General features: G+C 34.7%; 1 protein-coding gene across 5 annotated transcripts in view; it reads left to right on the top strand.

Annotated features, from left to right (window-relative positions):
- Positions 1 to 23,971, top strand: part of SUPT3H (SPT3 homolog, SAGA and STAGA complex component) — a 529,439-nt gene that overhangs the window by 8,010 nt on the left and 497,458 nt on the right. For 2 of the 5 annotated variants that reach the window (XM_055329937.1, XM_055329935.1), the window contains exon 2: positions 6,278 to 6,378. In XM_055329937.1, coding sequence (XP_055185912.1) covers positions 6,278 to 6,378 — 101 coding nt within the window. Of the gene's footprint in view, positions 1 to 2,845; positions 2,933 to 6,277; positions 6,379 to 23,971 lie in introns of those variants that run through there. The other 3 variants (XM_055329936.1, XM_055329939.1, XM_055329938.1) reach the window with 3 other exon arrangements.

The following is a 23,971-nucleotide window of genomic DNA, read 5'->3' as shown; positions in this document are numbered from 1 at the left end:
CAGTGGGTTTGGTAGAGGGGAGTGGAGGCAGTTAGTAAATGAAGGTTTTTCATTTCTCTGGGAAGGAGGAGGTACAGGTGCAGTCATCTGCCAATAGTTGGGGAAATTTATTAATAAACTAATGTGTGTGCATTGAAATAGTTAATGTTAAATGAAAGAATTAGTAAATGAAAACATTAGGTGACAGGAAAAGGAGAATTCCCGATGATCATGAGTCTGGGAAGTCTTGAAGATACGGAGTTTAGGCTGAGCTTTTTATAGGCAGCTAGGATTTGGAGAGGAAACAAAAAGTATTGTAGGTAGGAAGAACTGTAGACTCTAAAGGTTCAGAAGAACTTAGGATGGTTTGGGAGATAACTGGATATTTGCTTTGACTGCTGTAGGAAAGGAGGCTGCAGAGGTCCTGTGGGCCTGATTTTAGACAAGTTTTGTCCTCCAGGTGAAGTAGACATGTTGGATGCTTTGAGTAGAGGAGTAACAAATATTTAGAACGAGATAGTATGCAGAATTAATTAGAAAGGTGGGAGATGGTTTAAAAGGTACTGTAGTAAGAGTATTAGGTGAGATTGGTGAGGAAGAGATCACATTAGAATTGCTTTATTAAAGGAAGTTATACCAGGAGCAGATTGCATAAATGTAGGCAGGAGAGGAGCTGGCAAATCAAAAATTGCCTTGGATTTTTTTGAACTTCTGTGACTCAAGGGTAGTGTTGCTCTTCTAGAGCTGGGAATGTTTGACAGGGAAGCAGGTTTGGTTGGGGAAAATACACCAGGAATTAGTATAATACAGAGGAGAGTTTTTCTGTCTATGAATATGAAGTCTTTGATAATTATATTAAAATCCCAGTTCTCTATTTACAGCATGGCTAATTGTCATTTTGATCATTGGGTGAATAGTGGTAGCTTCTTACACTAATTAGAATCAAACTGATTTTGGTTAGGAAGTACTTATTCCTGTTCCAATAGTTTTTAAGAAAAATAATTGCTCAATGAATGGTAAGGAAAAATATTTACTATCATACTGCTTTTTTATGGTGCTTCATAATTATGGTGCACTTTGATTCTGCAGTAATCCAGTGACATGGTTAGTTTGGATGTGCTATTCACTTATCTCTTTTTTGTTGTTGTTGTTTAATGCAGTGAAGTATGCTTTATTTTCAGATTGTAACAAGTGTTAAATCTCAGGACAGTTTTCCCATAATTGTTTGGGTCTTAGCTCCTCCTCTTGTGTCATACTGTCTTGTGCATTATCTTGAAACTCATTTCATTGAATATGTCTGTTAACTTCAGTAGGCTGTAAGCTACTAAATGGCAGAGATAGAGATACATCTTTCTTATCTTTGTATTCTTTGTTACACCATTCAGTAATTTGATCATTCACGAAACATTTACAGAGCATCAGCAGTGGTAGGCAATATACAAAGTATTAAAATTACAGAAAAAAAAAAAGTCCTGTCATTAAGCAGTTAGCAGTTCAATGACAAGGAAATAGTTAAACCGTAGTGTGAGAAGTACTATGATTGATGCATCTTATTTCGGGTTCTGAACTTATTTGATATGTGGTAAGTGAATACAAATGATTTTTAGTTATGAAAATACAATTAGTTTCAGAAAAATTGCAATTGATTTCAAAACAGTTATAAATTATATGTGAATCATCTGTTCTTTGGGGTTGTTCATGGTACATTGCTTGTCTTTTAGCAGGTAATTGTGTTTGAGCTTTATATCTTCTGAAGTTCACTTGAAACAGGGCATATATAAATACGTTGGAATTGCCATTGTGTTATCCCAAATAGTAGGTATAGAAGTTTTGACATTTTTACACTTATATTTTTTTATTTTTTACATTCTCAGTGATCGAATGATTATTTGGTACTATTTTTCACAGCAGGAGAAATTTATATCATGATGTAACTTGAGTTGTTTTTTTTAGACAACAAAACCAGAATGCAGTGTAAAATAGTGTTGGTTTAACCATAATTGCTTCCTGCCTTTGGAGTTCTATGAAAATGAGAATGTTCTGAATGTAACAGTTTTCTATTAATTTATATTATGTGGGATGTTCAGGTTATGAATGACTGAAATTGGAACTGTGTATGCTCAGCATCAGTACATAGGTCTGCTGAATTAACTTTCCTCAGCAGTGATGTAATAGAAGAAATGCTAGAACATTCCACTGTCTTTTAATAAATAGGGAGACTGATGGATTTCACAATCCAGATATTTATGTTGTTTTGATGGTGCTATAACTAGTAATAAAGTTTTCAACTCTTTGTGGTATTTTAAGCCAAAGATGTTTTATGGTATTTCTTCTTTGGTCATTTAGCACCAGAAATATGAGCTATTATTAGAAGCCCAGTGGCATGTTTATTATATTTTGTTTAATTCACATTTGTAATGTATAACTTTACTACAATTAAAAAAATTTTTTATTGTATTTTCTGAGGGAAAGGGTATATCTTTACATTCCATTGTTTTAAAATTAAAGATGTCAATTTTTCTACTCTGCAACAGGATTTTTACAGGTGTGACATAGTATTGGCTATTGACTTAATGATCAGGTTTAAATATAAGTATTAATCAGAGATGAACTTACTGCTTGGGTTCACGTTTAAACTGTGGCATGTTGAAATAATCTAGGTCTCCCTCTGCACATCTGAATTCATTTTGTAAAATATGGCAAACAGCTGCATTTGAATTGAAAGCTAAAACAACTGCAGGACATTATTAACCCATTGAGAAGATTACAGTAGGTTTTCAGTTCCATGTTAACTGTATTTATTAGAGAAAATTGACTTGAGTGCTTCTGCTTTTAACTGACTTTTTTTTTTTATGTCTAGGAGAAAGGAAATAAAGTATTGGGATGATAGGACTTTGATGTGTAAAGAAGTTATGTCTAAAGAAGTTAATTATCTAAATCAAACAAAATGCGGGTATGGGAAATAATTATTTTAAAGATTCTAATGCGCTATCAGTTCATCATGTCAGAAAAATGTTATTCACCTGTTTGATTTAAAAATTAAATAACTGGACCGTCAAAGGATCGTGGTTATAATAAACTAAGATTGGGACCTTTTACCTCTTACCAAAAAATACTCTTGATGTGAAACATTTGGCAGTAGGGGGACAACTGAAGAGAGCTGTGGGTTTAGTATGAATTTACTTTCTGGAGTGTCTCCTCTTCAGAGAGTGTTAAAGCAGGGTGCCTGGATTTGCAAAATGAAAAAGGGGCAGATTGCTTAAGCAGTGTCATGGGACATTTGGCCACAGGATAACCCCCAGACTGGCATGGCTTCAAATCTGATGTGAGTCTTCTTAAATCATTACTGTTTTTAGAGGCTGAGGTTAACACAGTATCTTTAGTATTTTCTCCAGGATATCATATCTGTGCCAGTGTTGTATTGGGATGAGGGAGACAGTTTCTGAGGTCCTTGAGAGAGCCAGGTTCTTTCTGTATCACTGTCCTGATTTTGTAGGGCTGTTTCTAGAAGTCATTGAGTTTCTGTCTGTCTTCCCTCAATCTTGGATTTGGTGATGTAATTTTCTTTTTTTTTGAACCTGAATTCTAATGGTGATGCTTCTTTTCCTGTGTTATTTGTAGATAAAATACTTTAAAAGTCTTTGTGGGGAAAAAAAAATTTAAGCTTTAAAAAAGTTGATGGGCGGATCCCTGGGTGGTTCAGTGGTTTGGTGCCTGCCTTTGGCCCAGGGCGCGATCCTGGAGCCCCGGGATCGAGTCCCGTGTCAGGCTCCCGGCATGGAGCCTGCTTCTCCCTCCCTCTGCCTCTCCCTCCCTCTGCCTCTCTCTCTCTCTATCATAAATAAATAAATCTTTTAAAAAAAAAAGTTGATGCCTTTCCATAGCATTCGCTTTTTGATGTGTTTTAGAATTTTTGCTTTTAGGCTCAATTTGAGTAAAAGTTTTTTTCCTTCTTTTTCTCTACTCTTACATTTGGCTTGGCCCTTAGGGCCCTCACTCTAGACCAGGGCTTACGTTTGCAGATAGTTGGTCTTGCCACAGAAAGGTATTGGGATATTCCAGATCTACCCAGCCATCTAGTGTGCTGCTCATTTCAGGTCTCTATCCTATTGCCTTCTCAAAAGCTTTGTATATGGCCATCTCAGGCAGTGTTTTATAGTAGCTTCCTCCCCAACCCCCCCCAGTTGTCTTTCATGGAGCTGTCCTTCTATCTCAGTGCTTGGTGAATAACTCTGATTCAGGTTTCCTGTATCAAGTTTAGCCCCCATTGCCCACAGCTGTCAGGTTAGAGGATGTATTAAGAAGATAAATTTCACAGCAAGGTGAAGAATGAGCTGAGATAGAAAGAAAGTAGCTATAAATAGTGCTTATAGAGAGAGCCATAAAGTAGAACAAGAGAAGGAGGATGTAAAAACATGAGGGACAATTTATTTGGGTTCTTACAAATTATAGGGTGCAGAAGGAGTCAAAGACAGTGACAGATTTTGAGTTAGGATGACTACTAGCAATAGTGATGTCAGTACTGAAAAGTATTTTATAAGGGAACTAAGTACTTAATGTTTGTTGAATTGCATATAAGTCTTTTAGTGAAAATATTCAAATTTCTTGAACTTAAGGTAATGAAAAAAGAGTAACCTAAATTTGTCATCTAAAAACTTTTAGCTGATTTATTAAGATTCTTAAGGTCTTTCTGTGTACAGTAATAATAGTTATTAACATTGTGTGCTCACTGTTTGCTAAGAGCCATTCTGAATGCTTTGTGCATATTAGTTCATTAAATCCTCACAACAACCCTAAGAGTGGGGGATTATCATTCTCACTTTAAAGTTGAAGGAACTGAAACACAAAGAAGTTAAATGATTTGCCCCGAAGTCCTAGTAAAGTAGCAGAAATGGGATTTGAACCTGGGCAGTCTGACTTCTCCTAGTTTGCTACAGATCATTTAAAGATTGCAGTACTGCTTTATTTTATGATATATTTGAATCTACAGATCATTTTTAGTTTAAGGAAAATTATATTGCAAAATTTATATGGACATGAAATAATAGCTAACATTTATTGAGCACTTACTGAGTCATAGTTGAGGCTTTTATACTTCCATTATTTTAATGTTATTTTCACTAATTCTTGTTTATGGGATTGCCACATGCATTAAATAAAATAGCATATATTAGGATTGGCATCTACTTTCCCCCTTATGCATCAACTTAATTTTATTGGGGAAAAAAAGTCACTTTTTAAATTGAAGATTTACTTAACCAAAAGATTATAAAATATCATAGTGCTTGCTTCTGATCTGATTGACTTTATTTTTATTATTTATATTTTAGGCTTTGGTTCAGATGGGAATCAGATTATGCAGTGGTTTTCTAATTTTGTATTTTACAGCTGTACCACTCTTTTTTTTATATTAACTCTTACTTGGAACCCCAATATATGAAACAGAAAAATCGGAGTTGTTCTCTGGTTCTGGATAGAACTAGGAGAGTGTGCTTTGGGACCTTTGGGAGCTCTTTGAAATATTGCCTATGAACCTTAGTGCTCTCTGGAACACATTTTGAAAACCATGGAGTTCTGTTAAAATATTTTAATGAGGGATCCCTGGGTGGCGCAGCGGTTTGGCGCCTGCCTTTGGCTCAGGGCGCGATCCTGGAGACCCGGGATCGAATCCCATATCGGGCTCCCGGTGCATGGAGCCTGCTTCTCCCTCTGCCTGTGTCTCTGCCTCTCTCTCTCTCTGTGTGTGACTATCATAAATAAATTAAAAAAAAAAGTTTTAGAAAAAAAATAAAATAAAATATTTTAATGAGTCTTTTTCTTCCATTATTTATTATGAAATTTGTACTAAAATGTTTATCACTTAAGTGAGTAATTTTTTGATACTGTATTTGACTAAGCAGTTTTTTCTTCGTTATTATTTCATTTTAAAGATTTATTTATTTGAGAGGGAGAGAGAGTGCGTCCCATGGGTGGTGGGAGGGCCAGAGGCAGAGGAAGAGAGAATCCCAAGCTGACTCTGTGCTGAGTGTGGAGCTTTAGGTGGGGCTCAATCCCAGGACCCTGAGATCATGATGTGAGTGGAAACCAAGAGTTGGATGCATAACCAACTGCACCACCCAGGTGCCCTGTTTTTACTATTTCATTTTAATAATATTAAGTGGGAACAAGTCAGATTTATGAACAAATTAGAAATTTAAAATTTTCTATACTTTTTGAAGTAATTTTTAATTGCATCCATTTTCCATGCGTTTATTTATAGTTAAATGTATTTTGTAAGCTTTATTTCTTTTTTATTTAGATGAATAATACTGCAGCCAGCCCAATGTCTACTGCTACTTCAAGTAGTGGAAGAAGTACAGGGAAGTCCATAAGCTTTGCAGCAGAGTTACAGAGTATGATGTAAGTATGTCTCTGCATCACACATTACTGTTTTGATTTACGTTGATAAGAGATAATAGAAACAATAAAATTTCTAAAACTTAACTTGGAAATGTGGACTTAATCAAGTAAAAATAAAATAGTCTGATAATAGGTTAAATAGCCATATGCAAAAGGAGCAAAATTGGTTAAAAATGCTACAGTGATACTGTATTTGAAAAATAAGTATTGATTCGTCTTTATAAAAGAATGAACAATCATAGGGATATTTTTGCTCTATTTAGTATCTGGTCAGATCTGTGTTATGGATTGTTAATACTGTTTTAGATTTAGAGAATTTTGAAATTGATTATATTCTTGGATATGTTCAGATGTTTTCACAGAGAGGTTCTCAATTTTTCTCAAATACCATAAAAATTCCATGAGCCTAAACTTAGATTACTTTTTAGTTTTGATGATATTTGGAATCACTGTATTACTGAATGTTGAGAAAAAACTTAGAACATTTAAAAAAAAAAGTTGTTTTTGAGAATTTGCATGATGATTTCTTTTCTGAAGCTTAAGCTAAAAAAGCTTGATTTCCGGCTTTTTGCATTGACTGACATGGCATACATTGATTTGATAGGAGATAGCATGTTTATCAGAGATGTCTGCTGGCATATATTAGTGTTTCTTTATTATTGGTTCAGGAGACAGTTATCTGCATAAGTGAGACAACATGTTAGAGCTCTTCTCTTCCTATGGATACATTATTCATGACATACTAGGCAATTTGAAAAGAATGTTTCTGTTGACAATTTAAGTATCTTCCTCTTGTGGATGTATATTGATAGTCTTCATAGTGAATTAACTTTGTGTGATTATTGTTCAAATACACATACTCTTCACATACTTTAGACAACACTGTTTATTGAATGTTTAGGTTGTAGGTTCTCAAACTTTTTGGTCTGAGAATCCTTTCATATTTTTAGTTGTTGAAGGCCTTAAACAGCATTTGTTTATGTAGGTTGCATGCATTAATATTTAGTGCTTAGAGTTTAGAACTGAGGAATAAAAAATTACTAATTTATTTGAAAAATAGTAAACCTATTACATGTTAACATCAATAATAACTGCCCTGTAAACATAATTATATATTCTTTTTTTAAATTTTTTTTAAATTATATATTCTTAAACCAAAAATAGGTAACACGTTTTGTTAGTTAAGATGAGAATACATTTAAATTATTAATCTAGGAGCCATTTGAGGTGAGCCTATGTTTCAAATTATGGAAAATGTTAAGAGTTTATGCTAATATACACTTTTATATAATCTTCTTCATTTTAGTTTTGTTGCTTTACATTGAGAATCTTTTATGTTGCCTTATGTTAATTATGTTTCAAAATATTAAATGTGCTTTAGAAGGTTTACAGTAAAGTGAAGAAATCTATTTTTCTGTAGAGCTGGTTCATTGATTTACTTTGTATTTTTAAAAGCTTTTACTTTCAAATTCACGAAATTACAGAGAATAGGATAATGAACTCCATGCATCCATCATCCAACCTTAACAATAATAGTGTTTTGCTAGTCTTATTTAACCTACTCTCCACTTTTCTTTTATGAAATATTTTAAAGCAAGTCCCAGACATAATATATCAAAGTTGGTGGTATTTATTAAAATGGTATATCTGTCATAGGTAAAGAAATAAGTTCTTTAGCATAGGTCCTCAAACTATGGTCACGGTCCCATGGACTGGCTGCCTGTTGTTGAAAATGAAGTTTTATTTGACCTCATCCACGCTCATTTATCTGTTATCTGTCGCTGCTTTCATGCTACATGACAGAGCTGAATATTTGTGACAGAGACCATATGGCCTATAAAGCTGAAAATATTTACTATATGGTCCTTTACAGAAAAGGTTTACCTGATCTTAAGAAGAAAGCTTTATTTCCTTTGGTCATTTATACTTAGAGGTTCTTAGTACATTTGATAGACTGCAGGCCACTTAGGAAAACAGAAAAAAAGAAAATAAAACCTAAATTCAGCACTTTCTTATTAAATACTTTTGCAAACATCTTCTCAACTAATATGCTTAAGCTGGATTCAGAATGCACAAGTTATTGTTGGCTACAGCTTTGGAAGAAATGTACATTTTCCTTCTATTTCAGACCTCTTAGAGAGGCCACTCCTAATAGTTACATTCATCATTTATAGTTTGAAGTTATTTTTTTTCCCCCTTATGAATTGCTTCATAGAACAGGAAAAAAAGGGCCCAAATTGGGGGAATCCTTTTAAATTTACCAATATTTTCTCTTGGTAAAAGGTTTTTAGGCTTTTGATTATATAAGAAGTGATATACATTTATTTCTGCTTATTTCATACGTGGAGTCCAGACTTAAATCTTCGTGTTTATTTTGCGTTGTAGAAATTTACTGTTTATCTCCCCACCCCTGTTTCACAGTTCTGTTAAGCCTGTTTGTTTTGTATTACTGTTTTTTAATCCTTTATTATTACTGTCTTTCCTAGTCATTCACCATTAATGAGCTGTTTTTCTCTTGGTTCCCTGGCCTTCAAATAAGTAACAATATTGTAGTGTCATTTCCAGGGGAATAGTTTCACTGAAAGATGTCTAGTTGTCAAGCACAAACAAAATTGTCATCTGCTATTAAACATGGAACTGGCAGCTGGTCTGTACTACTGTTAGACCTTGGGTTGACCATATTTTAAGTTTGGGTTGTAAACAGTACAGAGAAGCATTCTTTAGGAAGTGCTTCTACAGATTGGAAACTAAAGGATTACCAGTCAAACAGTTGACGGAGTGTGGGGGATGACAGCAGCTTTCCCTTACCTAGTGCATGTAACTCAACACGTTTGCTACATGCTTCTTATCACAGCTCTTTGAATAACGTGTGCTGGGAGGATCCAGAGGCTTTTCATTTTTAAGTTAATTGAACTCAAGTGGTCTGTAAATTACAAAGTGAAATCTCTTCAGTCTACATGGCAGGTATTTTAATATATTTAAGAATTTTGATTAAATGCATGTCAAGGAGTTCTTCGTTAGGCTTTTCTTCTTTATTTTACTCATTCATAGATTTCTTGCTGTGTTATATTGCCCTGTTTTGGGTTTTTGGCCTGACGATGGTACCATGTTTTACTGCTTGGTAGCATTTAGTGATTCTCATGTGACTAAATTAGAAAATGATCTTGTGTTTACATCTTACTTACATTTTGTAAGAATTCTTCCAAATGAAAATTTCATCCTTATTTAAAATTCACAGATTGAAAGGAATTTTTTTTTTTTTTTTAGATTTTATTTATTTATTCATGAGAGACACAGAGAGAGGTAGAGACACAGGCAGAGGGAGCAGCAGACTCCCTGCAAGGACCCTGATGTGGGACTCAATCCCAGATCCCGGGATCATGCCCTGGGCTGAAGGCAGACACTCAACCACTGAGCCACCCAGGCGTCCCTAAAGGAAATTGTTTTAATCCTTTCTTAAATATACAATAAAGTTTACTCTCTTAGCTGTACAGTTCTGCAGGTTTTGCATTTTTAAAAATCAACATTTATTGACTCCTTCTGTGGCAGGACCTAGTTACTTTCATAACAGCGTAGCAATAGGGAAGAGTTGTGGAGACACAACTGTCATGTAATAGAATGAAAAATCAATTTTGTGGTAGTACAAAGGACGGAGTGATTAACTTTGGAGAGTAAGCTTCCTGAGGTCTGTACTTCTGACTTCTTCCTGAAACGCCCATTAAATATTCTGTGAACATCTCAAACTTACTATGTTTACAATTGAACAAAAAGTTTTTCAATAAGATTTGCCTCTCTCCCTGAGATTTTTTGGGATACATAGCAACAACCATTTATTCCTTGCTGCATTAGAGGAGGGCATAGCTGTCTATGTGTAATGGCATCATTTGGCTATTATTTAGTATTTTGAAGTTAGGAGCTGTGTAAGAATTATGACCCCATGGGGATCCCTGAGTGGCTCAGCGGTTTAGCGCCTGCCTTCAGCTTGGGGCGTGATCCTGGGGTCCCGCATCAGGCTCCCTGCGTGGAGCCTGCTTCTCCCTCTGCCTGTGTCTCTGCCTCTCTCTCTCTCTCTCTCTCTCTCTGGGTCTTTCATGAATAAATAAAAATAGGATCTTAAAAAAAAGAATTATGTTTCCAGGTCTAACCTCATGTTAATCTAACTTTAAAAGAACCTAATAGGGATGCCTGGGAGGCTCAGCAGGTGAGCATCTGCCTTTGGCTCAGGGCATGATCCCGGGATCCAGGATCGAGTCCCACATCAGGCTCCCTGCAGGGAGTCTGCTTCTCCCTCTGCCTGTGTCTCTCATGCTTTTCCCTCTTGCCCCTCTCTCTCGCTGTCTCTCATGAATAAATAAATAAAAATCTTTAAAAAAAAATAAAGAGACCTAATATGTATTAAAGATGTTATTCAACTGACACAGGGTTTCTTCACCTATTGTTTCCCTGGTGCATTTAAGTTTTTTAGAAAACTGGAGAAAAATTCTTAGAAGGTAAACAGTGCTAACAATATATTACAACTTCAGAGATGCTTTAATAATGCTGATAATAGTGAATGCTTGTATAGAGCATAATGTGTACCAGACACTGTCTGAATACTTCCATATACTATTTCATTTAACCATCACACAACCCTTCCATATACCATTTCATTTAACTTTCACACAACCCAGTGAAGTAGACCCTGTTATTCATTCTCTTTGGGTAGATTAGATGAGGAAATGGAGACATAAAAGTCAGTAACTCACAAAAATTGCCATTATAGTAAGTGGCAAAACCTATATTTCAGGCTGGTAATTCCCTCAGAATCCAGGCTTTTGACGTATTATGCTAAACTACATTTCAGCCAATCAAACTTTGATTTTGATTTAGGAAATTGAGTTTACTAATTTATGTGTGATTGGTGTACTGTAATGAAGTAATATGAAAACTGAATAATTATAGCTAATTAGTGTCACTAGTAACGAGGCCTGATTTTTATAAAAAGTTGTTGTTTTCATATTATCATAGCATTTATTTCAGTTTCCTATACCTAATCACCACATCTTTTTAAGCAAGGCCATGTCAATACCCAAGAGAAAGAATAATTTTTCTTTAAAATGTGTATTTGTTATTTATATGCTCCTTATTGGATGCTTATATTTGTGATCTATCATAATTTTGTATATAAACATAGCTACATTGTTGAATTTTTAAATGTCTGTTATACTTTATCACTTTTAAATGTCTGCTATACTTTATTAATTTTTGATAAATTTACAGTAAAATATGTGGATAAATCTATCCTTGTACTTTTTGTGGAATCCATCTATTTGGAGTATTTTAAGATATACATTGGTTTATAAATACAACAATAAGGAGGAAAATTTTCAAATTATTTAAAATTGGTCACTGTCTTTCCTGAGAGTGAGAAAATGTGTGAAAGCTGATTGAGAACATAAAAAGTGCCATGTTACTGAAAGTTGGTTATACTTAGTTTCTTCTTAGAAATGAAATAAGGAAATGTTTAAGTTGCTATATCCCAAATGAATTAAGTGCTTGAACTGAAAAAAAGTGTCATAAATGGGACAAAATACAATTTTGAATTTGTCCTGAAATATATCAGTTCTCTCATGCAAAGCAAGCGATGAGGCCTTCGAGTTTAGGAGAGTATGTCTGTAATTAATTATCAGGGAGAAAAACATGTTGCGCAGTATTAGAAACCAATCTGTAAAAATTGGGGGATGGTCATTTTGATAATTCTGTAATGAAAATCCTTAGTTATATGGGGAAAAATAGGTGTCACTTCATAGGTCCACCATTCACAATTGCAGGAAAGTTGCAAATTATTATACTGGAGAATGGGAATATCAGTTCTGAACTAATTTGATGGTAGAGCCAGGATCTAGCTGATTTGTAGTTACTTATTAGAATTCACTTATCTTTAGTACACACATTTCACTGTGTTCCTAAGTTCCTACATAGACTCTGGCTGAGGGTGTTCTGTAGCATATGGTTTATGTATAGTATTAATTTTCTAAAACCTGAAAACTTATGAATTCTGAAATACGTTTCTCAGGTAAGGGACTTGCATCTACCTCATAGGGTTTATGTGATGATGAAGTGAGATACTGAGTCAAAGCACATAGTTAACTGTTCCTGGCACATAGTAAATAAACACTGTCCTGTTAGTTCTTGCCATCATCTTTTAAAAAATTTTTATCATCAACCTATGATTAGGAAGCTTATAAAAAATGTTTCGAGTGCAGGAGGGAATGTTTGCAATTTTATCGGAAGAATTTTTATAATTACAGAGAAAAAAATGAATTGTCTACATTATAGCCTGCTGTCCAGTAGAACTTTCTGCACTGGTGGTAATTTCTATTTCTTTGTTCTCCAGTATGATAGCCACTAACTGTTTGTACCTACTGAGTATGTTAAATGAGCTAGGCAACTGAATTTTACATTTTATTTTAATTAAATTTAAATAGCCATATGTAGCAGGTAGCTACATATTTGACAACACAGAAGAAATAGGGAAAATATAAATTATACATGGACTACTACTTTTCTGGGTTGCTTATATTTTTTGAAATTAGGAAAATAAATTTTATGTGTTATGTCATTTTTTCGATTTAATACTTTTAAGTAAATAAATAAATAAATGCTGTCACCAATTTATTTTTATTTTGGCTGTCATTGTCCCATAGTTCTTTAATGATTTGGGGATATTAATTTTTGGTTACTTTGGCAGATAAGATTTGACTAGGAGGTTTAATACTACATTCATGTTCCATTTCTTGGAAAGCACAGGTAATACCGAAGTGTGTTAGTTTCTTAAAAATGTTTTTTTGTGAATTTACATAATATATTTATGCTTAGTCTCACTGAAAGTCCCATGACTATAGCTCTGAGTATATTGTATTGTATTGTATTATCATGCCAGGGTGTGTAATTGAGTAACAACACTGTGAGTTTTGGCTCCTCATTTTCATTTAAGTTTGTAGAATTTCAGAGGGAGAAGCAGGCTCTCTGTGGGGAGGCTGATATGGGACTTGATCCTGGAACTCCAGGATCACGCTCTGAACCAAAGGCAGATGCTCAACCACTGAGCCACTCAGGCATCCCATGGATGTAATGCAAAAATGCATATGGGTTTCATACCTAGAGAGAATCAGAACTGTCCTCAGCAAACTTAAAAATGGTAATGAAGCCCTGGACCCCACAAATTGTCAAAACAAAAAGAGATTCGTTCTCCTATATTAAAAATTTACTATTGGTGTGCCTGGCTGGCTAAGTCCATAAAGCATGCAACTCTTGATCTCAGGGTTCTGAGTTCAGGCCCCACGTTAGGTTTAGAGATTATATTATTTATTTATTAAAAGATTTTATTTATTTATTCATGACAGACAGACACACACACACGCACAGAGAGAGGGGGAGAGAGAGAGGCAGAGACACAGGCAGAGGGAGAAGCAGGCTCCATGCAGAAGCCCGATGTGGGACTCGATCCCGGGTCTCCAGGATCAGGCCCTGGGCTGAAGGCGGTGCTAAACCGCTGGGCTACTGTGGATTGCCAGAGATTATTTTTAATAAATAAATAAATCCACTATTCTTTTCCACAAAATTACACATCTTTTTTAATTCTAAGAGTCATTTACATTCTTTATCAATAGAATTCATTTTAAGGAGGGAATCAACACATTGTAAATATCAAATTTAATAATAATTAAATTAATTCAAATTTAATAATCAAATTTAATTAATTCAAATTTAATTAATTATCAAATTTAATTAATATTTTCCTATCTGAAATTACTAACCACTTTCTGATATATTTCAGTACTGAAATATATTATTTTAATTATATAAATAATATATATTAAATAAATCATATATAATATATTTCAGTACTGAAATATATATTCCTCTCTCTGTGTCTCTCCATGAATAAATAAATAAAATCTTTAAACAAAAAAATCCAAAGTGAGAATTGACTTACTCTGTGATGTATTTTAACATGTTAATATAGATACTACTATGTGTGTATATGTTTTTAACATGCTAAAATGTGTCACAAAAAATATATTGGTGTGAGTATGCCACCTTTTGCAAATGTATCTTTTTTGATATCTCTGCGTAGATATTTTAAACATTTTAAAATAGCATGTGCCTTTTTAAAGATACTATAGTCATTAGGTTTTCTAATTGGCATAACTCTTTTTTCCTGGGACAGAATAAATAGAATTCACAAACCACTGTTCTACGGAAGAGAAGTGAGAACTGATCTTTCATCTATTATCTCTGTCTGCTTTTTTCCTCCTTTTTTTCTTGGTTTTCTCTCTCTTGAAAGAACAATGGTTTTCCACTGGTGGTAGGGTGTTCCTAGCCCTTGTCACTTTTTCCCTATTTCTGTTTTATGTGGGCTGATAATGTGTATTTGATAGGGTAACAGTATACTAGTAATATGTTTCTGCCAATTATAGGTTAAATTTAACTTTTTGGGCTAGTCTGGCAATCAGTTGATACTTATTTCTACAACAAAAATAACATTCTTTTTGTGTGGAATTACTACTCCCAATCAGCCAAACTTGGAGTACAACTCACTTCTAAGTCAAGTACTATATTTTTATTCTTCTTCTTCCAACCTAGAATTTGGCTTTAATAGTATTTTGTATACCTTCTAATCCTTGGGAAGGATGTGAATAGAGATAATATTTGTGTGTGTTATTTTTAAAAGATTGTATTTACTTATTTATTTAAGAGAACACGAGAGAGCACAAACAGGGGTGAAGGGCAGAGGGAGAGAGAGAGAAGCAGACTCTCCGCTGAGCAGGGAGCTCCATGCTGGGCTTGATCCCAGGACCCTGAGATCAGGGACCTGAGCTGAAGGTAGGCGCTTACTGACTGAGCCACCCAGATGCCTTATTTGTTTTTAATATGCAGTGAAACTTTACTTCTCTGGAATTTATAATAAAATATGTTTTAAAGGACAATAATGCCACATATGAATGATTTAGATAGCATGATACAGTGGAAAGGATTGTAGATTTGCAACCAGAAGATTTTGGTTCACTCCTGCTTTGGTGAGTTTTATATGTTAAGAACAAAATCCGCCCCCCTCCCCCAAACAAAAAACTACCCCTAAGACCAAGGAAATGTTACGGATAGAGGAGCTGTTATATCAACCTTTAAAATTAAATGTCTTTTATATTTCCTTATTTTAGAAGCATGTTATTTTCTGGAAAAAAAAATCAGGAGATGAAAGATCATAAAGAACATTTTAAACTCACTGACTTAAAGTACTGTTAATGCTTTGGTATTTATCTTTCTAGTTCTTTTCCAATGCATATGGAAAATAAATACTAAAAAGCCCATATTATAACTGCTATTGTATAACTTGGGCTTTTATTATTGATAAATATATGGCATTACCTTTATAGCTGCAATAGTTTGTATTCCATTTCAGTGATCTTGTTAAATATATCATGTTCTTTCTAATATTTTGGTATTATGGATAGGATTGTAATGACCTCCTTTATATATGGATTTATTCCCCTCCTTTCTTTTCTCCTCCTCTTCCTCCCACCTACTTTATCTTTTTCTCTCTCTTTAGTCTGTGTGTGTTATGTGTGTGTTATCTTTGAGCATGTGACTAGATATTTCATTAGGACTAATTCTTTTAAGGTTTTCATCGACCTTCCATAAAGGCTTTAGTGAACTGTAATCCCACCAATAGGATGCCTGTGTGTGTGTGTGTGTGTGTATGTGTGTATACATACCTTGCCAGTATTGAATAATGTGACTTGTATTATTTATTTATAAACAAATTATGTATGTTTTCACTTATTTGTATGTAAATTAACATATAATTGAAGTAAATTGGCAATGTTATATAATTTCAGGTGTACAACATAATGATTTAACAATTCTTTGTATTACTCAGTGCTTACCAAGATAAAAGTGTAGGTACCATCTGTCACCATACAACATTATTACGGTATTATTGGCTATAATCTCTATGCTGTACTTCTCATCTCCATGACTGTTTTATAACTGGAAGTTTGTACCTCTTGATCCCTTTTATCTGTTTGCCCATCCCCCTCTGGCAGCTGCCAGTTTATTCTCTGCATTTAAACGTCTGTTTTTTTGCTTGCTCATTTGTTTTGTTTTTTAGATTCCACATATAAGGGAAATCACATGGTCTTTGCTGGACTTATTTCACTTAGCAATACCTTCTGGGTCTACCCATCTTGTTGCACATGGCAGGATTTCATTCTTTTTTGTGACTGAGCACTATTCCATTGTATGTACACGCATACAAAAAGAAAAATGGTATCTTTTTCCATTCGTCTGTCGATGGACACTTGGGTTGCTTCCATACCTTAGCTATTGTCAGTAATGCTGCAGTAAACATGGGGGTGCATATATCTTTCCAAATTAGTGTTTTCCTTTTCTTTGGGTTAATACCCAGCAGTGAAATTACTGGATTATATGATATTGCTATTTTTAAGTTTTTGAGGAACCTCCAAACCTTCTACACAATGGGTGCACTGATTTGCATTCCCACCAGCAATGCATGAGGGATCCTTTTTCTCCACATCCTTGTCAACACTTGTTTTTTGTCTTTTTGATACTAGCCATTCTGACTGGTGTGTGGTGATATCTCATTGTGGTTTTAATTTGCATTTCCCTGATGCTTAGTGATGCTGAAAATCTTTTCATGTGTCTGTTGGCCAACTGTATGGATTCTTTGGAGAGATGTCTATTCAGGTCCTCTGCCCATTTTTTTAATTTTTTTTTTTTTAGTGTTGTATAAATTTTTTAAATATATATTTTGGATATTAACCCCTTATTAGATATATTATTTGCAAATATCTTCTTCCATTCACTAGGTTGCCTTTTGGCTTTATCGATGTTTCCTTTGTTGCAGAAAAGCTTTTTATATATTGCTGTAGTCCTAATAGTTTATTTTTGCCTTTGTTTCCTTTGTGTGAGGAGACATATCCATAAAAATGTTGCTAAGGGTAATGTCCAAGAGATTGCTGCCTATGCTTTCTTTTTGGAGTTTTATGGTTTCACGTTTCACATTTAGGTTTTAATTCTTTATGAACTTATTTTTGTGTTGATGTAAGAAAGTGGTCCAGGTTCATTCTTTTGCATGTAGCTGTCTAGTTTTTCCTATACCAATTATTGAAAAGACTATCTTTTTTTTCTCATTGCATATTCTTGCCTTCTTTGTCATAGATTGATTGAACAAGATTGACTTGGGTTTATTTCTGGGCTCTCTATCCTGTTGCATTGGTCTGTGTGTCTGTTTTTTTTTTTTTTTTTTTTCCATTCATGAGAGACACAGGCAGAGGGAGAAGCAGGCTCCATGCAGGCGGAAGCAGGCTCTATACAGGGAGCCCGACGTGGGACTTGATCCCGGCTCTTCAGGATCAGGCCCTGGGCTGAGGGCGGTGCCAGACCGTTGAGCCACCCGGGCTGCCCCTGTGTATCTGTTTTTTCACCAGTACCGTACTGTTTTGATTACTATAGCTTTTTAGTATAATAGCTGGAAATCTGTGATTATGGTAGCTCCAGCTTTGTTCTTTCTCAGGATTGCTTTGGGTATTTGAGAACTTTTGTGGTTTAATTTGTATGTGCTTATAAATATGTATTTATATTTATGTGTTCATATGTATTTTAAATATACTGTTATGAAAGATTTATTTCAGTTTAGTTTTTAATTGGTAATACATTTACATATTTAAAATAATTATTCAGTGAAAAATTTTCCTATTTCTGTTGCTGGATTTTTTTCTCCTTTTGAGTGACAGTTTTTATTCTTTCTTGTGAATTCTTCCAGAGTTTATCCACATTTAACATATGAATATATTCTTATTTTTTTCCTTTTTTACACACGGAGTACCATGTTATAGATATTCTCTTGTATTTCTTTTTTTTTTTTTTTTTAAATCTTTTTACTTTTATTTATTTATTTATTTATGATAGTCACAGAGAGAGAGAGAGAGAGAGAGAGGAGAGAGAGAGAAGCAGGCTCCATGCATCGGGAGCCCGATGTGGGATTCGATCCCGGGTCGCCAGGATCGCGCCCTGGGCCAAAGGCAGGCGCCAAACCGCTGCGCCACCCAGGGATCCCCTCTCTTGTATTTCTTTTAAAAGATGCATCAGGAAATTTCTGCATAGCAACATAGACAGGAGAGAATGTGTTTAAAGTCTAGTATTCTGTAGTTGGGTTACTGTTTGATGAACTCTGAAGCCTAAATAAACACAAGGGAGCCCCTTATTAGGAAACTGAGGCAACTTCTAAATGACTTAACTCAGAAGAGGTAATACGATTTTCATAAAAAGCAATCTGTAATCCTTTACCAAGACAGAGTCTTACACTTTGTGGTGTGTGTTTATGTTCTTATTAATTTTTAGTTATTTACTAAAGTTCTTATCAATTTTTAGTTATTACTGTGCTACTTAGTACTCTACCTTCCCCCTCCCAACTTAATATACTGTAAACAGTTTTCTGTTATTTGGCAGTTATTTTATTATATGGGTTTCTTTTCTGGTATCAGTCCCTTGTTATTGAACCATTAGTTATTTCCCGTTTTTTCACTATTATTAAATTGATGTTGAGGAGCCCGGGTGACTCAGCGGTTTAGCCCCTGCCTTCAGCCCAGGCATGATCCTGGAGACTCGGGATCAAGTCCATGTTGGGCTCCCTGCATGGAGCCTGCTTCTCCCTCTGCCTGTGTCTCTGCCTCTCTCTTGTGTCTCTCTCATGAATAAATAAATAAAATCTTTAAAAAAAAATGATGTAATGAAATCTCAGTACCTGTTACCTTATATTAAAGTCTTAGAAGAATTTTTGAATCTAAAAACTTTCTTGATAGCAACTTCCTAATTTTTCTTCCAGGAAAGTTGGACTGACTGACTTTTCCATCAGCAGTTATGAGAGTATCCCCTTCTATCTCTCTCGTATTTAATAGTTGTACTATTTTACAGCTTTTTTTTTTTTTTTGACTACTGAGTTTGAAAATATTTTGATCATATAGATTTCTTTATTTGTGGGCATTTTTTCATATTCTTAGCACAGTTTCACTAGGTTCTTGTTTTTCCCTATTGTTTACTGAGGCTTTTAATATATTAAAGCCGTTGACCTTTTGCTGATCATATATGGAAGTCTCCCTCCTGCCCCCCAATCTTTTGGTTTCCTTAAGGTTTGTTTATAGTGAGTGATTTCTTTTCAGTATTTGAGGTTTCATTTTTAATGTGGTTAAATCAGTCTTACACTTCTTTATTGCTTCTGCCTTTGACAGAAAGACCTACAATTTTTGTATATGTCATCTGGTATTTATATTTCAGGTTTTTCATTTCTACAGTTTAATATTTATCCATTGTTTTGTTGTATAGTGTCAGGGAGGGTTCTAAGTTAAACAGTTTTTAAATTGGTTTGCCGGTGGTCTAACCACCACAAATTACATAAGCTTTCCTTTTCCCTCAGAATTGAAATGCTACCTTTATCAGATAATAAATTATTATTTTCGAGTTTTCTGCTTTGTTCCATTGAATTGTTTCTTCCTTTGCCAGTACTGCATTACTTTAGTTATTATAGCTTCTTAATATGTTTTAAAATTTGGTATTAGAGTTCAGGGTCATCTGCATAATTTTTCTTTTTAAAATAATTCTTGTCTCTTTTCCTATTTTTATTCTTCCAGATGCATTTTTAGGAACCATTTTATCAAGTTCCAAAACAAATTTTAAGTGCAAATTTTAAGCAGTTTCATTTTTCTTTTCTTTTTATGCTTTTTGCTGTATACTCAAATTTCAGACATTGGTCTTTGCAGTCCATTTTACTTTTAAAGTTGATTAATGACATAATTTTACAGTTAGAAAATTTATTTGAAACAACACTGGGTGGAAATTAATGATTGCATTGGTTAACTAGTGCATAATTAGAGAATGAAGAACTTCTCTGTTTTCTTTAATATTTGTTTTTCTTGCTCAAATGTACAATTGAGCTGTGCCTGCAGCATGTAAAAATCAGCCACACTATCCCCTCAGTTTTAAATTATGCACTTATTGTTTTATTTTGAATGGTGAGCATGATTGGAAACACAAGACTAGTTTAATTTTTTTATAGGTATGTGAAACTGTATTCTAATGGAATTATTTATATCTAAGGGTGTCCATGCACTATAAATTATAGAGAATAAATGTATTTAATATATTCATCATATAAATATATGAGGTAATTTAAGCCTTCAAGTCAATTCTATTTTGACCAATTTAATGAATGCATTTTATAGTATATCTTTGCACATTTATTACTGTGTATAAACAGAATACCAGCTACAATTTCATCTTTTTTACACTGAAATTTCATTGTGAATATCATGTGTAGCAATCCACTTGTACTGTAGTGATGCCCCAGGACACCACCGAGATACTTTGCTGCTATGATAAATGGTCCTATTTTGCTATGCTGTTTGATTTTATATATTTTTATAGAGTTTTTATGTTTTCTCTCTCCTTTGCAGCTGCTAATTTTGCTCCTGTCAATGTGCCACACTCTGGCAGTGTTTCACTTTCTCCTTTTTTTTGAATGCTGCTTCCAGTCAATGATACACTAGTACTCACATTTATTCAATTTGTATTTAAAATAAGAAGAGTTCATAAGCTAGGAAAGCCTGACACACTCTTCTGAGAAAAATCATACAACCATTGGTGCATAAACTTGGTATCAATTTTGAGAGTTGAGTTTACTTCTTAGTTCTGTTTTTGGCTGTTTTTTTAATAGCTCAAATTGTCAGATTGCAGGTCAAAGTTTATTTGTAAGTCCTGTGTTTGGGACTAAATCAGTTTTCTCCATGAAACCGTGTAAGGAGTTTTAGTTAGGTTGCTGGGTTAGTTCAGTACACACAACCTTTCTTTTTCCCCCATAAAAATTGTCTAAAGTAGTATTTTCAGCTATGCCTAATTATCATTCATACCATTTTGAAGAAGTAGGCAAGGCCATTGGCTGAGGTAGGCGGAAAGGGAGGTAGGGAAGCTGCAGGAAAGGGGTAAAGATTTGTAATGGTAACAGGAGTTAGGGAGTAAAAGCTAATTAGGAATATGCTGAGTCTTGCCTAAGTTGTCCTGGACTCAGTTGAGCTTAGTCAGCATTTACGAGGGCTCTAATAGTGAGGTTGTATAATTTCTGTAGCAGTGCTTAGCTGCTGGGCATAGGACTGAAAAAGAAGGATGATTGGACTGCTTTGGGGCTTTGAAGGGCAGATGTAGCAGATGAGTATTTAAATTTAAGATGTTGGAAGTTCTGATCACTGAACCTTGGTGGTGGGAAGAATGGAATAGAAAATATGAAGGAATTGATCAATTTGTAGAAAAATGGGAGAAAGAGAAGGGTTTGGAGATTTCAGTGAGATTTTAAAATAAGTAAATTACAAGTAGTAATTAAGAGAGCTGAAGGAATAGAAAGTGTAGCAAAATAGAAGCATAACTTGGACATCTCATCCTCTGAAGACTTTCCTGGCATGTTCGATCTTGTTAATTGCCTTCCTGTGTGCTGTGGCCCCTTGTACTATACTCTTACAAAAGCTCTCATTGTATTTCAAGGATCTTTACTTGTCTGTTTCTGTTCCCCACTGTAAGCTCATGACTACAAAGATTGCTTTAATTTGCCTGTTTTACAGTACCCTGGTACCTATGAGGAGCCTAGTAGGTTTTAAATAGAATAAATAGGAAGTTGTGTTCACAGTGGGTAGTATAGTTTAGGAGGACAATCTTCAGTGGGAGTTCCTAATGTTGAGAAGAGGTCAGAAGTCTTCAAAGTAGAACAAGAAGGAAATAGGGGTCTGGGTAATCTATCTTCATACTGTGTGTTCATATTGGAAATTCAAATTACCTCTTTATTTTGGTCGTCCCCTGAATTTTTTAAGGTTTTGAACATTTGTATATCCTGCATCAGGTATTTATTTTGCTTCCTTATTAACTAAATCAAAGTTTTATCATTCTCATTATTTTCTTACTACATTAACTTTAGTTTCTTCTTCATCTTTGCCTCATGAAAAATATTTTTAGGTGTAACACTCTATATTTAGAAGATAGCTGATTTGCTTGAAACCTTTCCTGTGTCCTTAGAAAATTTTAAGACCTGGGGCAGCCCGAGTGGCTCAGTGGTTTAGCGCCGCCTTCAGCCTGCGGCATGATCCTGGAGACCTGGGATTGAGTCTTAACGTCAGACTCTCTGCATAGAGCCTGCTCTCCCTCTGCCTGTGTCTCTGCCTCTGTCTCTGTCTCTGTCTGTGTCTCTCATGAATAAATAAATAAAATATTTATTTAAAAAAAGTGTAAGACCTTATATAGTGTTTGGTTTGCAGAAGGAAGTATGGTCTGGTGGAGTCATACAAATATGAGTGAATCCCTTTTAGTTTTCTTTTCTTTTCTTTTTTTACATTGCTATGAGACTTTTACTATTTATAAAATTTTCTTGATAACATCCATGTCTCGGGTTTCTCATGTGAATTAGATCATGTATGTAAGTCATTTATATAGGAGATTGATAGGGGTTCAGTGCAAATGTTTCTATAAATGTCTGCCTTTAAAGTTAGTTTGTAGGATTATAAATCGCATTGAGCCCCACCATTTCTCTGTAGAACTGCCTGTCCGCCTTCATTCAGAAACAAAGCAAACTATTAGTATCAATAATTTAGACTGAAGGGAAAATTTGAGAGTCTCTAGAAATTGTTTAAGGTGTGTGGTTTTTTTTTTTTTTTTAAACTGGTGAAGAAGATGGATCGCAGAGAGGTGATTTGCCCTAGGATGTGTACTTGGTTAGTTTTGGGTTTCGGGATCATCTACTATTAACGGCGCTGAGAGTATATAAAGACTTCATTCATTTAGGTACTACTGGGATGTCTAAATTTCCTGATTAGAACCAGACTTTTAACTGACAAAAAGCTTATCTGTAACATTTTTCGTTGCTTTCATATGTTTCATAAACTTCCTTTAAAAGATACAAGGATGGGGCACCTGGGTGGCTCAGTTGGTTAAATGTCTGCCTTTGGCTCAGGTCATGATTGCGGGGTCCTGGGATTGAGCCTGCATTGGGCTCCCTCCTCAGTGGGGAGTCTGCTTCTCCCTCTGTCCCTCCCCACCACTTGTGCTCTCTCTCTCTCAAATAAATAAATAAAATCTTTAAAAAAATGCGGTGACCTAATTATGACCACATTTCTGCAGCCAGATGTTATTTTTACAAATTATTCTTTGGTTTGAAGTTAGGTTTTTTTTTTTTTCTTTTTCTCATCAACTCCCAACATTTACTCTAAAGCAGTGCCACCCACTTTAGCCAGTATGTGAACAGTTTGTCATTGGTTTTTTTATGAGATAAGTAGCTTGAGACAGATCGTTAACCAGTCCTCTCCTTCCTTTATTGAGATAGTTTTCCCGTGGAAAAAAAGTGGAGTTAAAGGGTGTGCATAGGATGCAGTTGGTTCACATTCTGGTGCAGATTCCTTTTTTTTTTTAAACATATGCCTGTTTAAACATTTTATTATTTTTTTTAATTTTTATTTATTTATGATAGTGACACACAGAGAGAGAGGCAGAGACACAGGCA

The sequence above is a fragment of the Nyctereutes procyonoides genome, unplaced genomic scaffold, assembly GCF_905146905.1.
Source record: "Nyctereutes procyonoides isolate TBG_1078 unplaced genomic scaffold, NYPRO_anot_genome, whole genome shotgun sequence".
Taxonomy (NCBI): Eukaryota; Metazoa; Chordata; class Mammalia; order Carnivora; family Canidae; genus Nyctereutes; species Nyctereutes procyonoides.
This window is presented reverse-complemented; position numbering and strand designations above follow the sequence as displayed.